The following is a 19,136-nucleotide window of genomic DNA, read 5'->3' as shown; positions in this document are numbered from 1 at the left end:
TCATGAATCTCCAAACCCCCTGCCACAGGCAGGGCCACCAACCTCCCATTTAATACTAGACAAGGCTGTCCAGGGCTCTATCCAACCTGGCCTTGAACACCTCCAGGGATGGGGCATCCACAACCTCTCTGGGCAGCCTGTTCCAGCACCTCACCACTCTCTCTGTAAAGAACTTCCCCCTGGCATCCAACCTAAATCTTCCCTCCTCAATTTGAAACCATTTCCCCTTGTCCTGCTGTTATCTACCCTTTCAAAGAGTTGACTCCCCTCCTGTTTGTAGGCTCCCTTTAGGTACTGAAAGACTGCAGTGAGGTCACCTCCCAGCCTTCTTTTCTCCAGGCTGAACAAGCCCAGCTCCCTCAGCCTGTCTTTGGAGGGGATGTGTTCCAGTCCCCTGATCATCTTTGTGGCCCTCCTCTGAACCCTCTCCAACAGCTCTGTCTTTTTGTACTGGGGGCTCCAGACCTGGACACAGTACTCCAGATGGGGCCTCACAAGAGCAGAGTAGAGGGGAACAATCACCTCCCTGTCCCTGCTGGCCACCCTTCTTCTGATGGAGGGTTCATAATGGTGGTTCATAATTCAAGCTTGATCCGCTATTTATCTTTTTTAAAATGAAATTCTTATTTCACAAAGCATATTCAAGAAGTCTTTTCTAGGCTACAGTTCAGAAAACAGGAACACAAGCTAATCTCTACTCTAGTCTCTGTTTTCTTTGGGTGCTTCTTCCTTATTTCATGACACATTAGGATCTTCCTGTAAGGAAATAAAAAAAATAAGGGAAAAAACAATCTGTTGTATAGTTCAATATTTTCCCTCTGTTCTGCAGCCTAGTAGCTCTTCAGGAATAGTAAATTAGCTTGCAGCACTGATTTTTCCCCAGACACTTCTATTACTTTGAATTTGCATCCTTATCCTGTAGATTATGTATGCCTGTGCGTCACTGTGCCTGAATTAGACTACAAGTTCCTCGTAGCACAATACCTTATTCTGTTCACAGCACTACACTCAATTTTGATGTTCAAATAATAAAGTAACATAGGAAACATAATGGCAAGAAAAATCAACCAAAATACCTTTAGCACAAGATTGACAGTAGGTCTAACAGCTACTTGACAAAAATCAATAGGCCTCACAACCTAAACGTTTACAGTTGAAGACTTAAAAAAGTAGCTCCGCAGACTTCAGATGATCATTTCTTTTCCTAAACGTTCATCGTGGGAGCTTTTCTACTGAGGGAGAAGAGCTCTTCTTAAAATAGCTCCCTGCATGGAAGGGCTTATTCTGAGATCCTGAGCATAAGCTCGTTTCCTCTTTTTCCTAGCTCCCAAGGCCAGTAGGATGGAAAGGGCCAAACTCCACCTGGGGGCTGGGCTTTCAGAGATGAAAGGATCCTCTCATGTCCAGGTGTGTGTGGTGGAAGAAGTGACACCATTTTCAGCTCAGTGCAAGGGAACATTAAGAAAACATCTCAGGACTCTTCAGAACTGCATGCAGAAATCTTATAGATGCATGAGGAGGAAGAAACCCCGCTTGTTCTGAGCTCAGAGCAGAGTCATGGGTAGAGTCTCACCAGCTGAGTCAAATACAGAACATATACAAAATATATAGCATTAAGAGCAGCCCATTGTCAGACACAAGGCAGCAGACGAAGAAATGGCATGATGAGCAATTTCTATGCTAGTTTGTAGTCATTCACAGACTTTCTTAATGTGCTGTAGTGACTTGATAATCTCAGTTTTTTCCATCAGGACCTTGTTTTTTGGTAAGGAGACAATGTTCAATTTACACTGCTGTACAGTATATTGAAATTGTACCATGGTAGGCCTGGAATTACTGCAGATGAAGAGAACTAGAGGAAGGGAACAGTATATTCTGTCTTGTCAGCTGGTTTTTTTTGTGTTTGTGCTGGATGCTCTGTGTATGTTCTTTTACTCGGCAGTTTCAATACCCATTTTCATTTTCTGTTCTCCTGCATTAATCCTGCTTTGCAATCTTATAAGTCCTGGCTTTCCTGCACAGCTGCTGCAAGGAATGGATGTAGCCAGTGCAACTCTTTCATTTGGCAAAATGTTTCTTTTTTTTTTTTTTTTTTTTTTTGCATATATGATTGTATAAAACATTTATACCTGCTACAATAGTTATGCAGCAAGCGTTAAGTTTTAGTTATACAGGTGTGAGCCCTTGGAGCCCCAGCTTCTGTGGAGGCACCAGGACGGGATCCCCATCTCAGAGCCCTCACATGTGCTTCCCTCTCTCCCTCCACCTGCTGATGGGGGATTGCTGCTCAGAGACATGCAGGGAGAGGTGATATCATGCTATGGCAGCCTCAAGGAGATGTAGTGGATGTTTCAAAGACAGCAATTCTTTCAAAATGGAGAGCGAAGCTTAATCAGCAAAAAGTTAGTGACCTGGAAAGACAGGTAATTTAGTGCTTGGCTGCAAGATGAACACCTAATTGAAGCTTTTTCAAATGCGTGCAGAATTTATTCCCACAGCTTGCAAATGAACCTAAATACCCCATGAAGCAAAAGGGACTGGTGATTTCTTCCACCATCCAAACAAGATGTCTTGTATTTCCAAGCAGCCAAGCAAGCCAGATGGAAATAGATGGGGCTTCTTAGCACTCCACTGCCTTCCATCCTCCTGGCAGGCAATTTTCCGTAGTGCCAAAACAGCCACAGATTAAGCACTGCAGGATAAGCACCAATGCTCATGTTCATTATCTCTAGTCTAGGGGCATGCCTGTATTCAGACAGCTCTTGAGTTCTCAGTTTAGACCACATAGGTGTCAACACAGCTGGAGCAGGGTCAAAAGCACCAGTTCATTTTTCATCTACCATTGGTAAGCTGACCTCCAGCCTAGACTGGGTTACAAAACACAACCAAACAGCAAAAATCTCAGAAACCAATTGCCACCTGCCCATAAATGCTAGCTGCGTCTATTGACTTGTGTGAACTGGCTATGGAAAATGGACCAGTAAAAGCTATTATGTTAATTCTTTAATTGACTCTGGGCGTGAATAATAAATTTTTGGGATCAGTCTCCAGCACTTCTGTATGGTCATCCCCTGTCATGAGTGTTGTCAATGAACATAAATGGTCAGGCTTTGCAATGCTTCTGACCAAACCAAGTATAACTCTGCCATGTCAGTTCTTTCCCCTCTACATCATCTGGAAAGTACAAATAGGACATAATTTGGTTCTAACTGCCAAATGGAAATCAGCAGCAATGGAAGGGAACTCTCAGCAGGCAGGAAGGCAGCCAAGGCTGTGCCCAGCACAGGCAATGGCTTACATCAGAAGAGAGAAATCTTGTCTATAGTCTGCTTGTGCTGATGCAGCAAGGGCACCTGCTCAAACAGGTATCAGCAAAGGGCAGTGTGAGAGCTGTGCAAGAACTGGAAGCTGTTGTTAATACTTCCACACTTTTTCAAAGCAAAGGGTGGAACTTGAGAAAATTTGGACCTATACTTCAAGTGTTCCTATTTGTCAGAAGTAAGTAGAAAGCCAAAGCAAAACCCTGATCTAGAGGTTAATTAGTTTTAAGACATAAAATAAATCTCCATGAGGCCGTTCCTCATGATTCTTTCAAATGTGTATTCTTGTAGCAATGGGTGAGACACTACACTCCAGATCTTCTGAAACTTCTGCTGGTGTTGCAAAATGCACAGTCAATTTAGTTTACTGCAGTGGATTATAGATAAACCTGCTGATCTGAAGAAATGACCTTCAATTTCTTTTTTATCAGGAGCTCAGTAAGCTCTTGGATGTCATTGGCTTGACAGCACAGCAGAGCATTTCTCTAAGCCACTTGCAAATACAAGTAAAAATGCACTACAATGGAAGTGATGAAGTCCATTTTAAACCCAAGCATTGTACACTGCAGCTCTGCCTATTCTGCCCCAGGTGCCACACTCTGATCAGTTTACTGCAGATAATCAGTCAGACGATTACATTAAGCAATCATGTGCCATTTCCCTCCTCAATTTAGAAATTTACAGCTTTAAATGTATACATTTATCATCTGTTTCTAAACTTTGGCTAAACCATCTTTCAAACCTCTTCCACAAGACAAATTGCATTTTACACACAAGAAAGAGAAGATATGAAAGGCTGTCCACGTTTCAGTGATTGATGTAGCATTATTGATGGACAACATGACATGAACAACAGTAGATGCCACTCATTCCCGTGTGGATCTGGTGGAGTTAGAGCAATGGCTGTAACATATCCTATCCAATAAAGCAACAGGCAAAGCCCAAGTGATTGACCCTTAAGGCAGACTCTGAAGTATTGCCAGGATCAGAAAGCAGGTCCCCCTTCTTTATATTTGCTCCACTGAGATCATTCCATTATGCCATTTTTATTTCTCTCTAGAAGAGATATTTAAAAACCAAAAAGGGCCAAATAAATAAGAAAAATTACAGTGATTCAATACAGTTCAAAACAGTGAACTCGTTGTAATGGGAAATCAACCTGAAGAAATCTACCAACGATGTATTTGGCTCCAAACATTTACTATATAATAAAGTAGTCAAGGAAGCCCATGCTTAAAAATTCAGCATCTTCCTGGGTCTGAAGAAGTACTAGGCTTGGTTTGTTGCCGTCCTATACTGACAGTTTCATTATGCTCTATGTAACTGCAGCATTACTGAAGAAGGAACCATAACATACACTGGCTCTGATTAAGTCCATTGTCTCTGGCTAATCAAACCCAAGTAACGCATCTCAGTGTAACTCAATAACAACTTCAGTGCTGTGCTCCACACATCTGCACTCAGCCTGTCTGCAGTGACTTTGCAGTTTCCCTTGTTTGGTTGTTTGTTTCTGTTGTTCTTCTGTTTTGCTTGGTTGGTTGGTTTGCTTTGTTTTATTTCAATAACAGGGTAAAGTTTCTAGCTGGTTTGCACTGAAGCTATTTAGAATCAGATGAACCCTGCAGACACCATCAAAGCAGATTTAAACCACGTCAATTTCTTGCTGCATTTAGGAATACCTAAACAAGATTCCTGGTTGTAACATTACTGGTCACTGCTGATGGGCTTTCTTGATTGCTGCATCCATAACATTCTAGAGGGTTTTGCCTTATTTTCTCTAAAAATCCTATGCATTTAGACACATCTAACATGGAATTTCATTAAGCAGTTCCAAATCAATTTCAACACTACCTGTTTTAATACCTTGCCAACAATATCAATATTTTTTTTGTCTTTTTCTTTCAGGAGTTGCATGCCATCATCATACCCAAGGGAATTTAAATTCCAGATACAATCATTTCAAACTAGATTTCATGGTCAAAGAGAGAAGTTCGAAAAAGAGCAATTTTTATCAAGGAAGATCTGTGAGATATTACAGAATTAAACCTCACCTAATCCAGATTCTCAACATGTTCACTCTGATGATTTGTAAGAGCTGCCATTCTGAAACTTGCACTTACATTCGGTATTTTTTGTACCATCTTATTACGATTGTGCTGAGGTTATATCAGGGAACTGTGGTATTTTTAAAAACTGCATAATTGTCTTCCACATTTCTCCCTTTTGTAGCATGCTTAGCGTGCTCACTGAATAAAATGAAATATAATGTATAATTACTTTCCAAATACTTTGAGCTGTTTATGGAAAGAAGAAAATATTTTTTATTGATGCCTTTTAAGGCTTTAATTCAGTGTGAGGTTTACCCTTGCATATTTATTTTCACATCCGACAGTATGAAAATGAGAAGTAAGAAATGCAATCCAAACTTTTCTGTGGATAATGTTGAAAAGTGGCCATGAAAAACATGAGCTTAGCCTCCTCATGATACTACTTATTTTTTCTTTGTAGAAATTAATACTGTGCAAATTGAATGCTGATTTTCACAGGACCAAATTAGCACTGAGAGTACCAGAGAACAAAGTGTCCAGTTTGAATGCAACTTTTGCTCTCACTAAGTTGTCTGCAAGTTGTCAAGAAATGTCACAACTCTCTTGCTGAGCATTTTTTGGCATCAGTAGCTCTAGATGGTCATCTTTCTCATCAGTTTCATGCCATGGTAGAACCAGTTCAATCGTTTGCAATATCCCAAACACTCTAGTCTCCTAAAAAGGGTCTTCAGAGACTCCGCTGTTACAAACCAAGCAATCCCTTGTTGCTCACCAGTCCAACCACAAGAAGAAACATTCCCCACTTCTATCCACTAATCCCAAATTAGGCATTTTCCCACATAAGCCTCCTGGAAATAGCAACACAAACAATAATGGGGATCAGCTAGCTGGAACTGAGGAGCTTCTTCTGTCTGCAAATTAATTTCTCATATTAAAAATTAATTGAAAAATTAATCTGTTTATTTACTTGGTGCTCTTTCTATCCAATGATCCTGAAAAAAATGTTATTATTAAGGTAGAACACTTTTTTTTCTTAATTGTGCATTCTATAAGCTTCAAACGAGGCACTGTTGATTTCTAGTAATTTAGTCATCAAACTCAATATAAGATTCAGAGCCCATGAAATCTATGGGTCTTCTGTGATTATGGCATGAATATGAACGCCATTTATTTTACTCTAATAATCTAATTATTTCTCTGTGCTGGCCGAAATATGTTTATTAAAGAGAAAATTATAAAAAAGAAATCAGAGCTTAATGGCAGTGAACAATGCAAGTTTCCAGATACTAAATCCTATCCTCTTCCTTCCGCAATTTTTCTATATTTTAATGCTATATCTGAAACATGCTTCCCCATCCCAATTCGTTGTTCTGCCTTCAGTTCCCCTTTAACAACAACAACAAAAAACAAACAAAAAACACCCTCATTTCTTCCTAAAGGAGAAAGGTACAGGGTGGAACCAATTTTCTTTTCTATTTTTTTTTTTTTTTTAACCCTGAAGAATAGAAAAGCCTAATTTAAACCAAAAGTACACAATTCTGAATTCTGTGGGCTGATGCACTTTTCCTGCAGCCTGTATCTGCTCCTTGCAGGCCGCTGGTGTGCATCAGAAAGTGGACTGTCAACACCAAGAATAAGTGGCAATTAACAGCTGTCAGCTCTCCCTTCCAGCATAGGCAAGAGAAATTGAAAACACTCTACCTGATTTCTTGAGCATCCACAATAAGATCCAACTCCAAGCTCAATACACCTGTGCCACTCACAAACTGCGAACTGTGCTGGAAATCAGTATCTTGACCCTGCTGCTTCTCATCATTCACACTTCCCCTTGTTCCTGACATTCATTTCTACTGCTCTAGCAGCATTGTTCCTCTTCAAACACCGGGAAGCAGAGTTGGCCAAAAATTTGCATAGAAACAAGGGGATATTTTGCTTCTCACCTCTACAAAGAATTTCTATCCATTTTCCAAAGCAGACAAGGAGGCATTTGATCACTGTCCCCACTGGTAAGCTCCTGTGCTGACATCTGTATTCTCTAGGACTTTCTCAGTAATAAATTTCAAAATTATCCAAAACAGGCTAAAAAAGTTGGGAGCTTAGAAATACAGAGGGCAGCAAAAATTAAGTATTTACCAGTAGAATTCAAGAACCCACAATTCCAGGTATTGGACATCATGCACTTTAAAAAAATAAAAAGTCTCCTGATTCAAGTGCTTATGGAGACAAAATTAGCAAAAAACAAGAAAGTAAGATGTGCTCAATAATAAACAAGAATTGGAACAAACTTTGCTTGCTTGTCTTTTTCACTCATTCCCCATGACAACTGTACGGACTATTTTTTAAAACTTCCGGAATAATACTTCATAAAAACTGATACCATTTCATGAAAGAAGAGATGACTGAATTTTAGGCTTAACACCATCCAGACAGCTATCACTACCCACAAGGAATCCATTGACTGCAGCTGAACAGCAGCTTCTGCCTGAGCCCTGGTGCAAGAGCAAGATGAAGAGAAAAAGCATGCATTTTTACTTATGGATTTCCTGACAAAATGGAGCACTGGATTCTATTTCACACTTTCACCAATGATTTTCAATTACATCAAATCCCGCTGATGCTCTTATGTGGGGAAGAAGTTCCTCACTGCCTCTTGCATCACTCCATTTATCAGAAGCACCTGCTGCTGATTAGTTAATCCCACTTGAAGTCTGAGCTTGCTCAGCAAAATAGCAATACTAAATCCAGAAGGATTAACATTGTACCAAAGTGTTCAGCATCTTGCAGTTAGCAGGGTGCAATATTTACTGGCTTGTCAGATTTTTTTATGAGAGGAGTAACAAAAAACTTCTCCACTTTCTCAAAGTGTAAAATTCAACACAGAACTGACCCTTTGCAAAGGTTGCAAGCCTGACTTTTTCTATATCAACTGTTAAGTTGTGCACGGAGGAAATGGTCTTTGTGGGAAACCAAGGGTTCTGTATATTCTTCAGAGTAAATCAATAAGTGTCTAATTTCCTTGGCACAAAATTAGATACTTAGTGCCCTAAAAATACCCTGTAGAGGGGCTGAATGTCCTATTTTGCCCTCTGTGCTTCTATTTATGCAAATGGCTGCCTCCGTTTTCTAAGTGTATTGTTATCAGAAAACCATAAGCATGATTACAGGTAAAATCATCTCCACGATACATTCCAATTATAAGAGATAAACAAGAATTGGAGGAACATCCTTAATAGTATTTCTTGATCTCTCAAATTTCTCTGTCTTCAGCTTACAAGTGCATTAAGATCATGACATATCCACTGCTTTAATTCAGAAAGAATCTAAAGTGAGAGCATGAGAAATTTACCTCATCCAATGGGTAGAGACAAGGGTAGGCCTTTTCCTGGGATCATGCGTTAAACACAGCTCTTGTTCTTGCACTGGGACTGAAATGAGCAGGTAACAAATCCCCACAAAGCCGCATGCGTTGCAGGATGCTGTGCTGTGACAACTGTCTGCAAATGGTGCTCCAAACAGCATTTCAGATGCTTTTCTCACTCAAAATTTGTAGTCCCATGACTGTGACTCATAGGCCAGACCTTCTGGTAAAGCTTCTGAAGCATGGCCATACCCCTGATAGTGTCAAGGTCATGCAAATGAAGTTTTAGTTGTTTTTCTCACAGCACTTAGGACAGAAGAATTTCTGAGTTTGACTGATTACAATTATTACTTGCACTATTTATGTTATGTCCTTTAGTAAAAATTATAATAATATGTAAGGAAAACATTTTCACAGTTTAATTGGGTTTACGTTTAACACCAAAACTGTAAAGATAAAACTCATGCTCACTTAATAGCTAATCAAGAATTTCCTTTCTTTTAAAACTGGCAAAGTATCTTTTGGGTGAGATAGTCAGTTACAGCCCTTACTGCCAGCTTATTTAATTCTCAAGGAAAAGATACTCAGTTGCTTAGGATAGCAGAAGTAAAAAGAAGCATACTTTGATATGCCAAATATATATATATAAAAATATATATATATATATATATATATATATATATATATATATATATATATATATATTCTCCATATGTTAGAGCAGGATTTGATATTTGATGGAATATCCCATTAAGGCAGACTTTCATCAGCCATGTGAAATCTACAATTTTTTTTTAAAACTAAAAACTTGGTAATATTCTCATGCTGTGGTCAAGAACACCTTAACAAGGATAATGTTTTCTCACCTGCATTTAAACCTGTTACAGCGCAAGGGCATCCCTGCAGCAGTCGGAGTAAGAAAGCAGAGACCCTCTTTCCTGGGATCTCCTGAACTGCAGCCATACCATATAGCAACAAATAAAGAATTACCCTGATGGAGTGGAGAAAAGGCTTGTAGCTGTACAAAAAAACTTTCTTCCTTTAAATTACCCATTACACGTTATGAGGGAGCTCTGTGGCAACAGACATGTTTTCCCCTTGTGACCCCTCTGCCTAGAGATTAAGGAGCATGGCTCCAGGCTGATTTTGCAGCGTGCTCACACCTAGAACGGAGAAAACTGAAGCTCTTAAGTATCTGTCCTACATGTATTGCCAACATTTTTCTCAGTATCAGAGGATGAAATTCCTGGATTTCATATTGCCTTTTAAAATATTTAGTTGTTGACATATTAAAAAAACTACATCAAAAGAGTGTTTAGTTTGCAATATCAAGCCACCAGACTTAAAGAAATGCCAGGTTTAAGGCTGCATCAGTGAAATATGCTCAACACTTTGTGCTTATGCAATATAATGCGACCACAAATAATTTTTATCTTCAGTGTGCACTTGGGAGACATTTCTGAGATAACCACCAATTCCGTGTGGCCTCTCCTTCAGCAGAGGGGGAGCTGCATACAAAAATGGAAATTGAAGCTGCATGAAAAGAAATGTTAGTCTCTGGTTTAAAGAATCTGAACTTTTGTCTTCAGGTAGTTGATTGTATACCCACCTCTGCCTTCAAAGTAGAAAAGGGTAGATGTGGCACCGAGGGACACGTTTAGTGGGCATGGTGGTGATGGGTTGATGGTTGGACTAGATCATCTTAGTGGACTTTTCCAATCTTAATGATTCTAAGATTCTAAATAAATGGCTTCAATGGGTCCCCAGCTTTCAACACAAGATGAATAAAAGCTCTGATACTCACATCTCTGGCCTCACAATCTCAATTCACACCTTATTTTGGTTATATGAAATGCTACAATACTATAAAGGCATTGAAAAAATGATACTCTTGGGATTTCAAATTCAGCGCCCTAAGCTAATGGGCATTTCTCATTTTCATGCAAAATCTCACCTTATCTATAAAGGAATAAGAACTGGCAACAACAACAAGAAGGGAAAATTATTTGCCATCTGGTGATCAGCAGAAGTTATGCTGATAAGACATAAAAATACATCTATCAAGATGGCTTTTTTTGGAGCACAGTTTGAATCATACATACTAACCATGAGACAAGGAAGACAAAATGGAACGCAGAAAAAACTCAGTGAAAACTACTGCATGTGAACATCTGACTAAAGTCTACAGAATAATGTATAGATGCAGCCAATTCTGCCATTTATTAATTCTTAAATCATGGATTTTATACTCTCACATGCCTTTTAGTATAATAAAGCATGCCTAGATTACACAGTGCAAGCACCCATGAATGCACTGCACTACTCACAAAGCCGTATCTGAGGCATAAAATCTATTTGCAGGCTTTTTGTTTCCAAAAAATGCAGTTCAAAAGATATAAGTGGTAAAAACGTGTCCCCAGAACATGTTTTTCCCCTGGAGTCTATAAAGAGAAGAGGACATATGTTTGACAATAGTGAAGCAGAAATACCACTTCAATTGCAAGTCAGTTAGCCCAGAGTGCACTGCAGTACTAGAGAGGAATTCAGAGGACATAAAAATCTAACCAGGCATCATGATATGCCCTGGAAAGAAAAATAACTGAGAATGCTTAGATAGGCAAAAACAAGCATCAATGATATCAAAATTATTTTGTAAATATACCAAATACTTATTTATGTTCTGTAACAATATTATAATTCTCTTTTCCCCTCACACTGTTTCTGAAAGAATAAGCTATCTGACATGAGCAGAGCACTGGCATACGTTTTGAGAGGCCTGGGTTCTTCTAAGACACATATTTTTGTATGATCCTGAGCAAGACATGGAAATCTTTGACAATTATGAAGTTTCTATGCAATAATTGTCACAGTGTGACTGAACAGCAGAAAGTGCATAGCAAATCCCAGATGTAGGGATCATCACAAACTGACCTTAAGACAATGTTGAAAATCATTGAATCTGTGTCACATCGGTCTCACTGCTTCTCACTCTGCTCCCTCTTGGGACTGAAATGAAGCAGATATCCTAAACCCATCTTCCTTTCCTCACTACTTGTCTTTTCAAAATAACCCAAGAGCCAAAGTGTCCTTCAGCAAACAGTGTCACATCAGGACAAGCAAGGGCCTGCTGTACACCCTCACTGCAACACCTATTGAATTTCAATTCTGTCATTTTCCTTAAGTTTAAGAAATGAGATTATCATACTGAAATTTCACACGGCACTTCTGGTCTGTTATGCCTCTGCATTGAAATGTGACCTTTAACTCTGTCATTGCACTGTTTTCCAAACACTTAATGGAAAATCATTATTTGTTGTTGCAAGGAACGTCAATCTGTGCAACAATCACTGCTGAACTGCTGTAATTCAGAGGTGTGACTGGGTTCCCTTCCTTCTCCTGAAATCTGGAGAGCTTCCAACTTTATTTTCCCCTTCTCATCTAAAATAGAGAACGTCTATGGAAATAACCTCAAAAACCCTGGATGTTATCCAAGGCAGCATTGCCAACTTCAGTATGAAAAGCTTGAAACAATTCTGGCCGGTACCAATTGCCTAATTCTTCTTCATTATGTTTTTTTGACCTCTAGATTTCATAATTATGGAATATGCTGTTTTCCTAATGTGTTCAGAAAAATAATATTCTTGCTAATGCGGTTATCATTTTATTTGGCTCTTAGGCTCCAATCCTGTTGTCCTGCTAAATCTGCCTATAGCTGCTTCCTGTTGTCCAGTTTTCAACATGAGCTTCACAATCTCTCGAGACATAAATAGTCTCATAAAGCCTTGGATTTCAGCTGACATTTTACAAGAACTCATCCTCCAGGAACTCTCAGGCTCGTTAACAAAAAGTCCAATATGACGTGTGAAATAATGTGTCTAATTTTCACAAAAAACAGTTTTGTCAAAGAAAATGATCTGAAATGGGAATAATCTCCTGGGAATCCAAAACAGATAATCACTAGCCTAGCTTTTCCCTACAGCAAATTGGCTCAGAGGAGGTTCAGTCTTGCTCCTCTTAAGTGATTTTGATAATTAACTTCTTCCTTAAAAAAAAAAAAAAAAATAGTGCACAATTTTTCTATACTTAAGGCCAAAAGCACCATATAGAATATAGAATTAACATCAATACTGCAGGGGGCTACAAATAGGAGCAAATAAATGAAGTTTAAAAAAATCTATCCTGAAGTAGGCATCTATTTCAACCACCAGCAGTGGTGATATAAAATCTACAGGTAGCTTAAATTGTATTGAAAATGCTATCCCTAGCTTCCTATCATCAAATAGCAATAGGCTCCTATGAGAGACTTGGGACACAGATCTTAGATATGCTTCAAATTGCAATCTACAATCTCTAACTTCTACTGTTGTACCTATGGAGAAAGCATGAGGACTCAATCTGCTAGAATCATGGCGTTTTAGACATAGCCAGTATGACACGGTCCTAATCCTGGCTTGTGTTATACAAACATTGACTGTTCAAAAATGGTTATGTTTTTAGGGTGCCAGACTGGTGCCCAGGTGTGGTGGTGGCTCTAATCTCATGTTGATGGTGTGCTAGTTCAGATTTGACACTCAACAATAACTATGAAGAGCTAACACTAATATTGAAACAATGCCAGGGAGTCTATTAAGAATAACTCAGAGCTTATGTAAATAATAGTAATAAAAATTATCCATTGGTAATACGGACTTTCAGGTGAACAAGCTGTGTAAAATTCTTGGACAGCAAGCCTGTCAGCAAGTCTGATGGTTAAACCCTAAGTGAAGAGTCTGGAAATCTCTGAACTCAAACTCAGACTTCACCATCTGGGGGAGATCAATCTTCTGTCGGGGCTGGATTTGGAGACACATTTGTAAGTATGCTTGCTGTAAATTCTCCTTAGGTGGTAGAGGGAAGGGAAAGTATTTTCAATATTGAGGCCTTGATTGTTGAGCCCAGCAGTGTTGTAAGCCTCTACATCCAACTCTTAAAAAATAATACTGTTCTCTCTACTATAAAGAAACATGAGTCTTTCCTTAAAAATTATCTCTCAGACTCATGCTCTCTTAGGCCAAAATCCATCCATATGCACAAAGCTGTGTGCCATTAGGTCTCCTATCTGGGGACTTAATTGCAGCTTCAATGATATTCATCCTGCTCAGAGATGTTCTTAGAGACCAAACACTTGCATTAACATGCTTCAGTACTAAAACCCCTTCCACTGAGATGCTGAGGAGCTGTCCAATACCTTTTCACCAGATTATTATTTCATTTGATTCTGCAAACAGAACAGCATAAACATCTTGATTTTAGACATCTCAGATGATCAGAACAAGACCACTTGCATTTGGTTGACTTGAGTTTAGGTAATTTTATCTTCTTCATACCTTCCACCAAAAAAGACTACAAAGGTTTCTGAAGTAATTCTGAAGTAAATACTTTGTCTTTAAACTTTCCAATTAAATTTTATGTTCAGAAGTGCTCAAGAAACCTACAAAATAGAGCAGACCTTCAGGAATGCTTTAATTCTTTGATTTTTCCCCAAATAAGCAGGCCTAATTCTGCCCCACTGATTCTGAAATGAGACAGTTGTGATTTATTCTATGCAAGAGAAAGTTCTTTAACTTACAAAATTGCTCAATTTATTGTCTAGTATTTTCTATGGAAAAAACCTGTTCCTGAGCAAATTCACAAATTCATAGCATGAACAGAAAGCCCACAGTTTCCTTGAAGAGTCAGTCAGATCTACACAAGTGCTATACTGTTGTGAAGACAGAAAGCATAAATGTCTGAGGATCTGACAGGCATAGAGTGAAAGCACTTAGTAAGAGGGCAGTGCATCCACAGAAGATGTGTTGGACATATTTAATAATGCCCAAAAGGTAAATCTTCCACACAAGTATGGAAAAAAAACACAAACACTTCCCAAAGTACCAAACTCCTTCTGACATGTTATGTAGCATAGGATCCAAGCATTGAGCTTCTGGACATCCACAAACTACAAATGTAGCAACTGGGCTGAAGACAGCTAACTTGTTAATGCCCCCAGACATATAGGGACAGATTCGTAATATTTGCAGTATTAGAGCTGTAAAGTCCTTGAAATCAATGTGTACAAAATCTACAGACTGAAAGAGAGAAAATGTTCAGATAAATCAGTAGAACTATATGAATAAAAGAAAGCCTAGAAATTGCAGTCAATTCTTGCTACATGTCATTACTTGCATTGCTATGGATGAAGAAGCAAACAAAACTACAATTAAATACACCATGTAATACATACATATAGTGGATATTACAACATGTAATTACATGAACTATATAAGAGTATAATGCAGCACACTACCTTTCAAAACAATTGCAAACAGTTTTCACAAGGTGTTTTGAAAATCACTAACCAGTTCACTGCCTGATACTGATGACTTGAGCTCTGCACCATGCACATCCCAGTATCACAGGTATCACATGTCAGTCAGGGGTGCAGAGGGAAAATGGGATGCAGTTAATCCACCACTTGCATTCTTTAGCTGGTGACCATCAATAGCTGCATATGTCTTGTCCAAAAGGAGATGAGTACACAGAAAGTATAAAACTAACGAGACTAGTTTGAAGGGAAATTAGTGAGCATTTTGTAGAAAAGTATTCCATTCTGTCTGTAACATAAATGTATATGACAGTATTTGTGGAGTATGAAGTTTTAAAGAATTTGGTTTTATGGACAAATCAAGTAACGAATGCATACTTATCACGCAGTATGAAAATCACGCACAGAGAAAAAAAAATGATGCAGTGACTTCATCAGACCATTGGGTGATTTCAGCTGGCTGCTTTTTTTTTTTTTTTTTCCTCCCTGCAGTTGTTTTCTATGCAGTCCTCAGACATTCTGCAAAGGAATTAACATGACACCATGCTGTGAAACAAGGAAGTACTATGCATGCATCTCTGTATCTCAGCATTCATGGGATTCCAAAGAACTGAAAGGAACATCTGCCTACTTGGATTTCTTGTTATTTGGGGGTTTCCCTCTTCTCTCTACCTCTCAAGGCTTTTACAGGAGCTCGCATCTTTATTTTTTAGCTCAAGGCTACAATAGGATGTGCTGGCAGAATTTAGGTGCAGTCATCTCAGTTGCAGTACACAGACGTCAGGTTCCAAATGTAAACATCCCATTGCAAGCTCATGTGGTTTAAACTGGAAAAAATACTTCGAATTTATTATTTTTCTTCCTTCTCCTTTGCATCAAGACTATTTGAAAAGCACATTGCATTATATATTTCAGCTTTTAAACTTTTATTGAAAAAAAGATGTGATTATGCTTTTAGGTTGAAAATTAGCTTTTACAAGATAGTCTTTCAGACGTGACATTTTTCAAGTGAGAACAGTTCTTTGGATTAAATGTTAGTATGAGTGAAGATTTTAACGTAGGGGAATGTCTGATATTATAATAATAGATTGAAAATAAAAATAATGTGCTGTGCCACACTTAACTGATCTTCAGAATCATTTTGATTGCACATGTATTTTGCACACCCTCTTACTTCTAAAGTTTACAATAATTTTCTAAGGAAGAAAAAACACAGTAAGCACCTCAATGTGCAGATGCCTACACACAATTAATTACTTATTACTTTTAATACAGAGAAGTCTAAACTTGGTCTCCTAAAAGCAATGCTGTGACCTACGGGCACTCAGGACCATTTCCCCATGTGTGCTAACAAGATCACTGCTGGTCTTATTTCACAATCAAAAGATTCTTTACTGCTGCAATTGTGTCAGAGCTTATTTAAATGGAAACAGAACAAATACAGACATCTTTGCTCCCCACTTAAAAAAATTAAGAAAGGCAGACCTTAGAGCCTTTTTATAATAGACACTGGGGAGTACTGCTTTAAGGATAAATGTTGCTTAAACAACTCATTGAACTGTACAGATACCAAGAGAGCAGGAAAGGCAGGTTTGCAACTTGCCTTCCTGGATTGGTGAAGAGAGAAACGGGTCTCTGCTGCACCAGTGGGTGCAGCATGATGCCATCATGAGCTGATGAGACAGCTGACTTGGGCCACTGGCATCTGGGAATGTGCTGGCCCCTACCGTACTTTTGTTTCATTTTTTTTTCCCCTGAAAGCAATGCAGCAGGTACCTCACTGCACCATGAAGTCCTCTACCTGCAGATCTGTGTGAGGACTTCTCCTCCCCCTGTACCTCTTGCAGGTGCTGAGCACTGAATGTCCTGCTTCGATCCCTGAGTGTCCTTCCTTCCGCAGCGCGCACACACACCAAGCCAACCATACATAAATATCCTTTCCTGTCTCTGCTATACTTGAGCGCAAAACAGCTGCAACATCTGAAAGTTTTCACTCATTTGGGAGAGGGAAGGAGGTACACAAACTCTGCTGATCTAAGCAGCTCATGTGAAACAAGCCCCTCTGGTTTATAGCATGAACCACCAGCAAAATCATTTTATTAAGCCATGGCATAAAACACACGAAACAATGAAAATAACTTCTGGATACCAGCATTTCTCTTTCTTGAAAAGGGCACTGCAGAGACAGAATTAAATCTTTATTCTTATCCTAGCTTGTAAAAACAAAAGTGTAAGAACACATCACCCCATTGCCTCCCTTTGAAGGCATATCAGCCTAGGATGAGTTTGAGCCTGTGTTACATCTGACTTCAGCAGACCTTTAAAGATTTAGTGAAGTCCTTATTATTCCTGCAGTGTGTAACTGCTATGGGTACTCAACTCACATAATGGATTCACAATATAAAACATGTAAGTTAATATTTGTGCAGTTCTCTCACACTAAAAGGCAAGTATTTGCATTTACTTTTATGTCTCACACAACAAACGATGATGTCTAAGGTCACAGACGTCTGTGGACAAAATAATGACCTTTCTCACTTGCAACATCAGCGCTGTTAATATAGGTTAGGACACGGATTAAGTAAGAAAAGACTAATTTAGTTGCACTTCTTTTCTACTGTGGAGTTGTAAAAGACTAAGAATTTGCAACTGTATAGATCAGAGAGGGACCAGGGCTATTGGGCTGCTTGTGCTGTAACTTCTCGTCCCAACCAGTCAGCACTTTAAAGATGCAGAACGTCCAACTTAAATCTATGTCATCAGGTGTTTCTATGTGTAAAATGCTGGAAGAGCGGGTCCTTCCTATGCCAATAACACACACAGGCACAAACCACATGTACTCCACACTCTTGCACACAGGGGTGTCAGAGTTTTCTGGATGACTAGCCAAAGCAGGGGCTATCCATGCCCTTCTGCCACAGCAATGCAGACCTACAGAAATGAGTCATCTTCATCAAATCTCTCCTTCAGTTCCCCAGAACCTTAAGCCATTGCTGCCACGGGTGATCGCAAGCAATGTTCAAGCCTCCTGTTTCAAGGACAAAGAGGCAGCACTCAGATTGCAATCACTACTTCAGAGCTCTGAGTCAGAGAGGGGAAAAGAGCAAAAATCAAGAGAAAACATTTCAGTTAGCTTACAACTGCTATGAAGTAGATGAAAATGGTAACTAGTACTGAGTGAAGGTCACGAGGCTTATCTAAGAACACAGGGGGAAAAACAGACAGGGAAAGGAGAAAGGGGAGAGGGAGGGAGGGAGAGAGCATGAGCACTGCAGCAAAGAAGCTATGCTCAGCCAATACATGCTGGCACTTACCATAAAAATAGAAAGATCCAAAGAGAATCAGATTAAAGATCCTTTTTATCTCTCTTCAATAGAAAGATTTCCACATGAAGCTCTGAACACAGCTGTCCAGGGAAAAGCAAGGCAGTTTGATGCTACACAGAAAACACTAACACAGCAGTGGCAAGTCCTCGCTCAGCCTTCCAAAGCCTGCTAGCAGTTTGTGCTGAAAAATCTACGGTAAGAAGTCTGGAAACGACTCCTACATAACACTGCAGCTAAAGCAGCTGTTTTCCTCCAGTCACTCAGGCTGCACTGTTTTCATGTTCATCTTCTCACCATTACTTACATCCTAGAGGTGGGCTTGGGGGTGGGGAAAGAGATTTCTCCTCCAAGTGGAAAGGAGCGCAGAGACAGCATCAGCATTTTTAATCAGTGGCTGAGAGTACCCAATCAGAGGAACTGAGTTATGCCAGCGTGACAGTTGTCCAAAGCACGGCAGCCTGGCGCGGTCCCTGCTCACACAAGAATACTTTAGGTAATCTGCTGCTTAACCCCTGCAAGCTTTTTCGTGCCCACACGCAAACAAACTGTCGTCATGCACTGTCTCTTCTCCTCCAAGGAAAAGAGCTTTGAAAACTATGAGCTTTTTCCTGGGATGCTACTCTGTTTTCTGTATTGTGCAGTAGTGCAAAAACAAGAAAAGTTTGGAGGTTTGAATCCCAGCATCATTTTACTTTGCAGTTTATTAATCGGTAGGTTCCATGTGAGAAACACACATGAAAC

The 19,136-nt window shown here is 39.4% G+C and overlaps 1 protein-coding gene across 3 annotated transcripts in view; it reads right to left on the bottom strand.

Annotated features, from left to right (window-relative positions):
• Positions 1–18,750, bottom strand: part of ANO4 (anoctamin 4) — a 172,170-nt gene extending 153,420 nt beyond the window's left edge. The window contains exon 1 of one of the 3 annotated variants that reach the window (XM_031600390.2): positions 18,384–18,750. Coding sequence is in view for 1 of the 3 variants with exons in the window: in XM_090140342.1 (XP_089996468.1) it covers positions 7,070–7,085 (16 nt within the window). In the remaining 2 variants the exon portion in view is untranslated. Of the gene's footprint in view, positions 1–7,069; positions 7,341–8,714; positions 8,849–18,383 lie in introns of those variants that run through there. The other 2 variants (XM_090140352.1, XM_090140342.1) reach the window with 2 other exon arrangements.
• Positions 18,751–19,136: the final 386 nt, after the last annotated feature.

The sequence above is a fragment of the Phasianus colchicus genome, chromosome 1 (assembly GCF_987193195.1).
Source record: "Phasianus colchicus chromosome 1, bPhaCol1.hap1.1, whole genome shotgun sequence".
NCBI lineage: Eukaryota > Metazoa > Chordata > Aves > Galliformes > Phasianidae > Phasianus > Phasianus colchicus.
Note: the sequence above shows the minus strand (reverse complement) of the source record. Positions and strands in the feature narration are given on the sequence as shown.